The following is an 11483-nucleotide window of genomic DNA, read 5'->3' as shown; positions in this document are numbered from 1 at the left end:
GGAACACATCCAGGTAGGTTTTGAATATCTCCAGAGAAGGAGACTCCACCACCTCTCCAGGCAGCCTGTTCCAGGGCTCTGTCACCCTCAAAGGTAAGTTTTTCCTTATGTTCAAATGGAACTTCCTGTGTTCCAGCTTGTGCCCATTGCCCCTTGTCTCCTCACTGGGCATCACTGAGAAGAGCCTGACCCCATCCTCTTGACACCCATCCTTCAGATATTTATAAGCATCGATAAGATTGCCCTCTCAATCTTCTCTTCTCCAGGCTAAACAGACACAGGTTTCTCAGCTTTTTCCTCATCAGAGAGATGCTCCAGATGCTTTGACCAAAAGTAATGTCAAAGCAAATGAGACATAGATAAAATATTAGGGGAAAGACTTGCCAGAAAGTTGACATTTTCCACCTTAGTAAGTGAAGCAACAAGATCAGTCTCCTTGGAAGATTCTGGAATAACCCTGGAGGTTTTTTCCAGGAGCAAGTCAGGCAAAACGTCTGACTGGAATGGCACAGTGCAGCTGATTCTGCACGAGGACACAGGACTTGACCACATCAGTGGTTCCCAAGGGTGAGAGACTAAATCAGGGCGTTAAGGCACGGAGATCAGGCTAATAAGGTTTACTGGACATATCCCAAATAATGCTTCTCTAAGACTCCCCTATCTATGAGAAGTCTTGTTTTCTCCACAAAGCCTCATGACTGTATTGTTAGAAGACAGCACTTGATTTGCACTCCAACAGTCAGAAAGGTGGATAAATAGTGGATTTAAAGCATCATTACATCCTGTCGATCTTGAGCTGCTCAAATGCAGCTTAGCCCTGAAGGCTTGTCCAAACTGCTCCAGCCATTTGGCTCTGCAGCAGACATCAGCCATGGCCATGCCCCAGGACAGACCAGCCACCCTCACAGCCTGACCCCAGGCAACCTTCCCTGTCCCTATTAGAAGCCCCATTGCTGCCTTCACAGGAACTGCTGCAGGGAAATCCCCCTCAGATATATCTGAGGCTTTTTGAGACAGCACATTTAAACCCTTGCAGCCAGTGACCATACCTCTGGGCTGATGTTCTCACCCCAGATATTAGGGTGAAGTCCAGGGGAATTCATTCACTTCAGTTCCTGTGGGGCAGGCTCCAGATCTGCAAGCAGTTCCTCCAGAGACCCTGGTCCGACCCACTACAACCAAACAAGGGATATGCCTAAAATCCCTGTTTATGATTTTAAGGTCATGTATTCTAAATACAGATTCTGTGGTCCTCCTTTCACCTACACATATTTTCCACCTTTCCCATTTGTATATCTGAGTCCAGAACATAATAAAGCCCTATACCACGCTGCTCAGGCATACCTTAAACAGCTAATACTGTCATACCACTCCTCTGTTACATGAAACTGTACAATTCTTTATAATGTCTGATTGTGCACTCATTTATCTATCTATACGGGAGGAGATTGAGTTCAAAGAAAAACAAAAGATGACACAGAAAGACAGAGCACCACACATAAGTGATATACTGTTAAACTTTCTGCTCACAAGGTAAAGAAAAAACAGAAGAGAAACAGGAGAAACAAAACGTTGAGTCTTCACAAAAATCTAATCACTAAATGAATAAGGGGAAATTATTGCTTCTTTTTCTGTCCATTTTTCCATCCCTCCCTTCCTCCTTCCCTCCCTCTCCCACAAAAAAAAAAAGAAATCTATAAATTAACTGCAGCAGAATCTTTGTTTTTGTTTTAAGCTATTAAATCATCATTTTTCTTCAAGAAACATTGATGATTTAACTTACAGTTTATTTTAAAAATAGATCAAGCCTTCAGTTGTCATGCAAGTGCTGTACTTTATCCCTAATGGAAATAATTAAACTTACTTAAATGCATGAAGAAGCAAAGAAGAAATAAAACAGCCATCCATCTTATTCAAAGGTTTACCCAATGTCTCGACCAGAAAACATAAGATTTCACACAATGGTGCAACAAAAGCTGAAAAACAAATATTCCATTCACCGTTGTCCTTGGTCAATAACAAAGGGACAGGCTTTAGGATTTATGATAGTAGCAGGTACTGCAGTGACAATCTGTGTGGTTCTCTATCTTCACATTGTCCTTAAGGGTAATCTTAAAAAAAAAAGAAAACACACACGTATAACAAATAATTAGGATTAGCTACACAGTAAAGCAAGCATTCTCAAGTCAAAGAGGTCTGAAAACCTTTTCTTAACCACAAGGTGCACAGGCTCTTTAGGGTATGTGTACTAGAATAGCCTCTGAACGCCTACCTGTGAAGCTGCATCATCAGTGGCTTTCAGAGCCATAAAGAGAAGGTTTTAGACAGTAACATGCATAGTGACGTAGTTTGGTGTCCTTAATTTGGCACTTCCTTAAGTGTCTAGTTTTCAAAAACTGTTAAGTAACCAATCCATGAAAAATCAGTAAAAAATATTTCTCATGGGGATTACAAAAATGGAGACCCCAGACACAATGAGTCATCTTTACTTTAAGTCTCAACCAAATTCTAGTTGCTGCCTCGGGACAAGTATAATGTTGGTGGTCTATAAAAAGGTCTATGCTCTACTCAGATGAAGAGCCAGGATGGGTTCAGCTGTAGGCTCTCATCACAACCAGTGGAGACCCAGCACTCTGTTCTGTGCACACAGAGCTCTCGATTGCCAGCTTGCCAGAGATGTCAGAGGAGATCCCACCAAGCCTCCAGCTGCCACTCCAGAAGGTTTTTTACATATCCTGTGTCTGCCAGCCATACGCAGATGTCTGGAGTCCCCCAGGGTATCTCAAATGGCACCAAATCTGTGAGTGGGTAACTAGTGGTAACTACACACTCAACAAGCCTGATTCAGACACTTTAGCTTGTTTCAACTAGTTCACCAGTTTTAACATCAAATTTAAGGTTTCTTCACCTGGAGCTGAATCACTCCCAAAATAATTAGCTTTAGCAGACTCTCTCTTTAAGACAGCCTTCCAGATGAGAGTGCTAAATGCTCCAAGTAGTTGCACACGTTTACAGTTCCCTCTTGGTTATTCTATTAAAAGTAAACACAACCTCAATTAATCTAACGAGCACAGATGGTTTTGGTCCCTCATTCCCATCTACGTAATTGATAGTATTGACCAGCCACCTTCCCAGAGAACTCCTGCCTATGCAAGAAAAATGCAAAGAAAATGAGTAATTAGAAACAAGTACACACTGCATAGCATTAATAGGGTGGATGTACATCGCCGAGAGTTAGAAACAAGGGGACAAGTCCACCACCAGAACTTTGGTTGCCATGAGTCACAGTCGTTTCACTGAAGTCAGTGACACTGCACCAATTTCCACATCCCAAATGAGTATCACACTCAGTACTGGTTGACACTTCAATTTCCTCTTTCGAAAAAAAAAGAAAGAACCCAAGTGCAAAGGAGATAAATGCCAAGTACGTTTCCCTCAAATATCTTGCCAATATCCTCCAGCCAAACCATATTCTTTTATATTAACTGGTTCAGCTAAACATTGCATCTTAAAGATGATTAAACAGGTCTCATTCACACCCTCACCTTGGTAAAAGCCTTTGCTACGCAGCACGTTGCTTCTGATGTAATGTTCTTTGGAACGAGCATGGTCTTCTTGGACCTCATCGGGGTGGGATAGGCCCGGGAGAAACAGCACCCGGTGCACTGGTAAATGGGTGCTCCTGGCTTGGAAAAGAATCTGTTCTCCCCTAGCTTGCACTCTGGACAACCTGCCACAAAAGTAGAGAAGAGTAAAGAAGAGACTTTTACTTGGTCTCCAGATGTACTTTTTCATTTTCAAAAAGAAAGGGAAAGTGTAGGGGGTAAGAGAAAACACATTCTCCTGCTGGACATCTGCAGAACAGACAAGTGCAGACACCAAAGCTCCCCTCTTTAGTGTCCCTCAACTCCACAACACTCACTGGCTGTAAAACTAGTGTGTGGCTTTCTAGGTAAAGCACAAGCATTACTGTATCTTTTCTGGTTTTCTAATTTAATTTTGTTGACAGCTCTGGAGGGCTTTTTGTATGTCTACCACACTAGCTGTCCCTAGAAAACTTCCTGCTGACAACAGACAGTTAAATAGGTCCAGCAGGATTTGTAGCACTTCTTTAGGCATTGCCAGTTCTCAGGCAAGACTTCTGTTATCAAGAGTTTTGAGAATTTTGCAGCTCACATTTTTCTATATTCAGTTTGAGAAAGAATAAAAAAACAACCTCCAAAAGACCTCTAAAATCTTCCTAACATGCCTCTTTTGAAGAATGCTACACCACCAACTTCCCATACTCTGGGATCTACAGAAGAACATATAAACATTCTGCATATTATGAAAAGAAGCCCTGGTTCTGCTGTTCCTGATGTTATGTTGCCATTTAGATCTCAGGAGAACAAGAAACCAAATTCAATAATGTTTCAAGGATTAAGATCATCCATGTCAACATGAGGGCACGGTCATCTGAGAGACTTTTGACCTGGAGAAATCAAGTTTAGAGAAGAAATAGGAAGTACACTCCTAGCAAAATTATCTTGATTTATTACACCTTCATATCTCAGTGTCAATAAATGCAACTGAACGATAAGATATATGGCCACATTTGTACAACACGTGAAAGTTTAATACTCTTCATGGACAATTGTCCTATTTCTGAATGCTGAAAGCAGCTTACCCTGCATGAGAAACTCTCCATCTGGGAAAGCATGAAGAAGATGCAGAAACACAGACAAAATGGTCAAAGTGACAGCTGCATACTTCCTGTAGCAATCCATGGTGTGTCTGAAAATACAAAACCACACATTTTTAAAGGACATTGGGTACAGTACCAGTATCTAGGCTACACACTGATACAGCATTCGGTGCAAGTAACGGAGGCAATCCAGAACTGGGATGGGAAACTGAAAATGCAGTGTACTGATGTGCATTTTATAGGCTCAGAAAATTGATATCATCACAATAACAAAAACGTGCCTTTCTTTCTAGCCTTAACAATTATTTTTTTTTCTGAATATTAACATAAACCAACAGCACATAAAATTCAAATGTCGTAACTGCCTAGTATTTACGGTAGACTGGAAAAAGCCAATAAATACTTATGGAGAAGATGAAAGAAAACAAAATACTGAACCTCACTTCTGCTCCTGTCAGTATTAAAAAGCAATATTTTAATCATGAAGTTTGTAACCTTCCTTCTCAAGCACTAAGCCTCCGTATTGAAGCGACAATTTCATTGTGCTCAGTCAAAGACCGTTTTGGCCCAGCCTCTCACTCAGAAAACAGAATTTCCCCCTTAAAAATTATTTTCTTCCAGAGCGCAGACCTGAGCCCTTCCTTTAGAAATAAACAGCAATTACTTATATCCCATGGTGAAGTAACTGGGTCCACGAAGAAAAGAGCCATAAAAAGGATGCTGAAGTATGAAATCCCCAAACCGGGCAGCCTGTGGAGGTGACAGGGACAGCAGCGCTCCTTCGCACAGCCTTGCCTTGGAGGACAGAGTTTCAGGGTCTTTTTATTTCAGCAGGGGGGCTTTCCCTGCCCTTGCAGATCACCCTGTGAGGGATTCTGGGCTGAGCATGGCTCGTGAGAGGGTGTTGGGCAATGGCTAGCTTCAGCCAAGCACCCTGGGGCAGCATCCCAAGCCACCCGCTCCCAATCTCCAAACTCTTTACCTGCCTTCTCAGGAAGCTTATCTGATCATGCAGATGTCTCCACTTCTGCAGTCACGCCCCCAAGCAGTGCCTGGAGTTAACCCACCACTTGTTTGGGCTGTGCCTGAGCTGCAGCACTGATGGCATCATCAGCATCTTGCAACTGGATCTTTTGAAAAGTTTCTCCTGTGCCTTGGTAGAGGACCTGATCCCTTGACTTTAAAAGACTGAACGTGTCACACAGGAGCATGATGTGCTAATGACTGATGTGTGGGATAAAGCCCCAGGCTGACAACACTGACATATACATTTTAGATACTGAGAGCTACTGTGCTTAGCAAGCAAAGAAAAAAAAAAGAAAAAATAAAAAAGCATTCAATCTAACTACTTAAGAACTTCTCTTCTTCCAAATACACCAGTCAATGCTGCTACCCTGTGACAGATGTTCTCCAGGGACAGATCAAATTGTGGCCCCAAATACTTCTAAAAGTGAGGTGGTGATGAGAAGGACAATAATGCCAGCAACGAATAAGTTGATCTTGAGATTTGGTGTGGAGGTTATTTAAGCATGCTAGACTGACCAGAGAAGGAAATGCCAACCCTAACCAGGAAAGACAGTAGAAAATTAAGTATAACTAAACAAAGATAGCTTTCACATAATAGAAACTTGCTTCTTTGCAGATTTTGCACCTATGCAGCAGAATTGCTGCAAGGACTACCACAACGATGCAAATCTTCAGATAATGCCTTCTCACATCTGGAGGGAGAAGCAAACCTGAGGTGGACCAAGGAGTGAAGCCACTTACCCGGTATCATTATCTGAGAGTGAACCCAGAGCACTGGGATGTGGGCAATGAGAATATTGATTAGCAGAGGGATGCTCCATTGCTGCACAAATTCCCAGAGATATACTGGGACGTGAGGCTGGTACCCACAGGTCAGCAGCTGTTGGTTCATTGATTCAACAGATGTACAACGTGCTCATCAAAGGCAGCCGTTCAGATGGCAGTGGAGCACCAGCCCTACAAGGTAGCTTTGAAACCAGGAAACAAAACCATCCTTGCAGCAATCAGAAAAACATCGTGCCCAGGCAGATGAGACCAAGGCCAAAGGCAGGATGACAAGAACATGGCTCCGGCCTGACTGGGGTTAGCAAAGTGGAAAGAAACAAAGTTTATGAGCAAGACAGATGAGTAATGCTCACCAATGCAATGAATGAAGGCACGAGAGTGGCAATAAGCCTCTTACTAATTAAGACAGCAAAAACTAGAGGTAAGAGACTGATCTTAAGCCCTGCTAAACTGAACGACTAAGAGGTCAATGAGGTTGCAATTAATTGGTGGCAAGGGTTGGGTGCCTGGGGTAACTTCGCCTCCTCCCTCTCTTCTGCCCAGCGAGTCAGCCCATGCTGGCAGAAAACAGAGGATAAAGGAGTTAAAAGCAGCTGATAATGAACAGGAAGAAAAAAAAAAAATGGCAGCAATTGTGGAAGCACTGGAAAGAAGCATTCAGAAGAGGTATCAAAAAGCCAGTTCAATGTATGTATGTATGTAGGCTGAATGCAACCTGTAGTTATACATCTCTGCCTGGCCTTTTACCAAAAACCTATCCAAGTCCAAGAAATAGTCTTCTGATGTTAGTCAACAGGTAGAAAAGGAAAGGGGATGCTGTAAACACAGTAACCCCATGGGAGCGTTGAACGTGGCTCTCGGGTTTCTGAGAAGCAGCTGCGCTCGGTTCCCTCAACAAAAGTAACCTGTGGCTGCAGGAGAAAGGTGGTCCTTCACACCATTTAGACCCACAGCCTCCTATGGTCCTGCCAAACATTTTGGGAACTGAACTGAGCTCAGTCGCACCTATGGAGTTGCGCTGAATAAATTAGCTGGATCCCTCCCTCCAGTAAATATGGGTTTTTTTAAGGTTATTTACTGCATATGCTCCTTCCAGCCCCATAGAGGGGGTGTGACTGCTGGCAGACTTGCCTGCACGGAGACACAATCCCACAGTTTAATGTCAAGCCCTGCTCCATCCAAGGGGACATTCCCCAGAGTGTGAGGAGCCAGCTGGAAGGGCTCATGGACCAGCAGGAGAAGATAGACAGGCTTTTCCAAATGACCTCTTTCCACATCATCCTGACCCTTTTGATAGACTAGATGTTCCAACAGCTCCAATAAGATGTCAGCCTCAGGAATAATGCCACAACCCTTGATTGATTATTCTGTGATTTCATGCTCTTTGCTGAAGGCACAGTGGCATTCTCCATCCTAATCTTTCTAACACATAATGATACAATTTGGTACATTATCAGGGTTAGAGGCAATCCCAGAGAGAAGTTTTTTAAATGACATTAACCAAAAGGGGAATTGAAATTGCAGTTTTGCACTTCTTCTGTTGAGCCAGACTGTCAGGCTCATACCAAAACCACCAAAGACACCCGTCAATGAAACCCAGATGTGATCTCCTCTACTCTTCCAACACAACAACCATTTTGCCTGATGGTCTTACTTGTTTTTTTTGACTGTGCCCCATGCTGCTAACCCACTGAGGGTCTACACTACTCATTTCATCTCACCTTCAGATCAAAGGAAGCTTTTACTTCGCTCTATTAATTATTACCTTCCTTAAGCTACTGGAGCATTATATAATGTATGAATTCCAGCAGCTCGTATAGAAAGATGGTAATTTTAAGTCTTCCCCAGCAGTTAAGTCTCACCTCACTATTTACAGTATCTTGTCTTTTTCTGTAAATCTGCTACCACGTAATCAGTTACCATCATCAAGACAGGCAATGATCTGTATTTGCAAACAGGTTCTCTGTTCGGGTACCCTCATTTCTTTCTGGGATGCTCGGCCATGAGATACAGCTGGGTCACAGCAACGACGAACTACAACTGCCAGCGCTTCTCTTGCAGCTGTGTGTCACGTAAACAGTATTAGAAAACCACTGAAGACTAAGAAAACTTGACTCACATTTTTTTTTTCTTCCCTTCCCTTAACATATTTAATCATGGCTGGCAATTTAAAGACTCCAAAACATGCATTAATACCACAAATTGTGCAGTATTTGACATTTGGCAGCAATACCATTGATCAGGAGAAAAACACTGATACTGATACTGTTACTGATAAAGCATTAATGGATGCAATCAGAAATAACAAAATATCACCATTTAGCTGCATTACAATACTAGAACCTAATTTTCTCTTACTTACAAAGTTAGTTTAACTAATCAATGCAACATCTGGAGTTAGTTTTCAAACTAAAAACTTTGACAGATTGGAAGAAGAAAACTTTAGGAAGAAAAGGAAAGAGAATGTCAAAAAACCTATGTAATTTTCCCTCTATCACAGCAACAAAAATTTGAAAATATATTACCTCCCTTGTTCAACAAGAATAAATCAGACAGCTGAGAAACTGCAGGATGGCATTTAAAGGTGAGCTGTTCTTGATGCTCCGACGTACGTTCCTGAAACTGATGCATGAAAAAGTTGCATCTTTCTTTTATACCAGTAAAGCTAGATCATATTCCTCGCCCACACCTAAGCCATAGGATCAACTGTACGTTTTATCTAATGACTGAACATTACTTTATGTAATTACCAGCCCACCGTGCTGATCTTATCTTTGACTTGACTTTCATAAAGATTGGTTTTTTTCCTTATATAACGAAAGAAAGGTCAGCTCGCGAGCACAAACTCAGTGCTGCCTGAGTTTCCTGGGGAACTCAAATACCGAGCATCCAGTCATTTGCTGCAGTTTTCAGGGAACAGAATCTCATTTTTTAAAAAAAGGAAGAGTTACTAAGGTTTTCTAATGCTTCTTATCAAACTGGAGAATAATATTTTTTTAAAAAAAACCAAAACCATAAAAAACTTCTTCAGCAATAGCGTTGTTTTAGCAAAGAATAATAAAATAAAGATCAGCAGAGATCTACATAAACATTTAAAAGAATAATCTCCGTTTGAAATTAATGCCCAGAGAATGAATGCATGGATAAATATAGAAGGATTACCTTTTAAAGACAAAATTTCTGGCACGATCTCATTTTGTTTCCAGACTAAAGCTAATGCAATGGAGGCATTTCTGAAAACAGCACCGGGGTGTAGATTTTTAAGGCTTAGGGACTCGTAAGTCCTCATTTCCAAGTGACAGCGCCTGCGTCAATGCTGGCTAAATAAGCCAGGTCCCACTCTGCCTCCTGGCACCGAGGCCAAGTGGCACAGCCAAGTTCACATCCACGCAACCCTTCCCTTCCCAAAAGGGAGGTGCAGATCCAAACAGCGACTGGGAACATGCCCTGGCAAAGCAGACACTCCCGGGTGGGTGCTCAAGGCCATTCCTGCAGCCCTGTTGTGTATTCAAGCCCTGGAGACTTGAGGGAAATTCACTTCAGATGTCAGAAGTTCACTTCAGAAGTTCACTGCCTAAACCTGAGTTACTCTGACTGCCTTTAGAGTCAAAGGAGAGAAATAACACCTATTTCTATACAAGATTAGGTCACTTTTCCAGTGTGCCCATTTTTCACCATTGAGAGCCCAGTGAGCTTGGACTGCTCACTGTCCTGCCCTTAGAGATTGACAAATTTTATAGCTTTAAGCAACTCTTAAGTGTCCAAAGGCTTGAAATTACTTTTTTCTCACCTACATTTTGTCAGCCACTGTTGGAGACGTGATATTGAAAGGCACCCCTACAGTTTCTTGTCTTCTTATGAAAATGAGGATTTGATTCACGATTCAATCAATCTCTTCCAAAATCTTCAGTGTAGAGTTGGGATTTGGTGAATCGCACCTGTCTGGGTTTCTGCCATTCAGTTTTCTTGTCCCTTGAATCATCTCTCATTTTAACAGCAGCAGCACCCCTGCATTCTGTTAGCTATTTCAGACATATTTATCACAACCTCATCACAACCTCTACCTTCACTAAGGTCTTCATCTGCTTCGAGGTGTCCAACACCTTTTTCTCTTCTATTTGTTCAGCTGATCGCTATAACAAAGTTAAACTCAAAACAATTGTCCCCTTGGCTTGAAATTGGCTTCTGTTTCAAAACTGAAGATGGATTTCTGTACCTGGAAGCTTGTCTGGCTTTTATCCAACAAGATGAGCTGGTGTAATAAAAGATAAATTAATAAAATTTAAAAAAAAAAGTCTCTCTCCCTACAATCTTGCTTCATTTAATAACAAAAGCATAAAGTTGAAATTTGAAAGCTACTGGTAAACATAGTTTACTGCAAAATGTTCCTTTGGAAGACTGAAGCTTAATATTTCTTGTCATTCTAAGCAAAATTGATGAAAATTGCTGAAGTTTATAGAGTGCCTCTGACTTGTCTCCGTCCTGCCCATTTCATACTCAGCCCAGCTTCCAGTCCTACAGGAAACCCAGGATGACTTGTGATGCTTCACAAAACCCAAAAAATTATCTTTATCATGAGTAAAATAAGTAATTAATGTATTGTATATTCATATTTGGTACTTATTTGCCTAAACATTGTAGTACATCATCAACTAGTAAAAAGGAAAGGATACAAAGTAGTTTTTCATTAGAAAGACTCGAGCACAGTGACAATGTTACCCCCACAGTGTAAAAGAAAAATAAAAATGCCCACAACCTGGAAGTCTTTTCCTATCAAAATGTATTAGGAATAAATCTTGTGAAGTCAATGGAATTACAATGGTATAAAAGATAGTTTAAAAAAAGCTCCTATTTTTATTAAGAGGATTTCTTACTTTAGCCGCTCCAAATCTCCAACTAAAAATACTTGGTCAAATCTGTCTTAATGTGTGACTGAACGAGAAATGAGAGAATGTGGCTCACTGTTTTAGATAGGGGGAAAAAAAAA

At 41.5% G+C, this 11483-nt stretch overlaps 1 protein-coding gene across 2 annotated transcripts; it reads right to left on the bottom strand.

Annotated features, from left to right (window-relative positions):
• Nucleotides 1-1701: 1701 nt before the first annotated feature.
• On the bottom strand, nt 1702-9781 carry CGA (glycoprotein hormones, alpha polypeptide). 2 transcript variants are annotated; one of them, XM_014964489.1, is made up of 5 exons: nt 9659-9781; nt 9022-9118; nt 4667-4773; nt 3546-3730; nt 1702-2111 (listed from the first exon to the last, which is right to left on the bottom strand). In XM_014964489.1, the coding sequence occupies exons 3-5, from the start codon at nt 4764-4766 to the stop codon at nt 2034-2036; spliced, it is 363 nt and encodes a 120-aa protein (XP_014819975.1). In that variant the 5' UTR covers nt 4767-4773; nt 9022-9118; nt 9659-9781; the 3' UTR covers nt 1702-2033. The 2 variants fall into 2 exon arrangements, with proteins under 2 accessions (XP_014819975.1, XP_014819976.1); XM_014964490.1 differs by lacking the exon at nt 9022-9118 and having other exon boundaries at nt 1767-2111.
• Nucleotides 9782-11483: the final 1702 nt, after the last annotated feature.

This window comes from Calidris pugnax, unplaced genomic scaffold (assembly GCF_001431845.1).
Source record: "Calidris pugnax isolate Ruff unplaced genomic scaffold, ASM143184v1 scaffold219, whole genome shotgun sequence".
Lineage (NCBI taxonomy): Eukaryota > Metazoa > Chordata > Aves > Charadriiformes > Scolopacidae > Calidris > Calidris pugnax.
Note: the sequence above shows the minus strand (reverse complement) of the source record. Positions and strands in the feature narration are given on the sequence as shown.

Coding starts and splice junctions, on each gene's coding strand:
- CGA (XM_014964489.1), bottom strand. CDS start 4,766: ATGGATTGCTACAGGAAGTATGCAGCTGTCACTTTGACCATTTTGTCT. Junction 3,731..4,666: donor TGGAGAGTTTCTCATGCAGG/GTAAGCTGCTTT, acceptor CTTTTGTGGCAG/GTTGTCCAGAGTGCAAGCTA. Junction 2,112..3,545: donor TAGCAAAGGCTTTTACCAAG/GTGAGGGTGTGA, acceptor TTTTTTTTTAAG/ATTACCCTTAAGGACAATGT.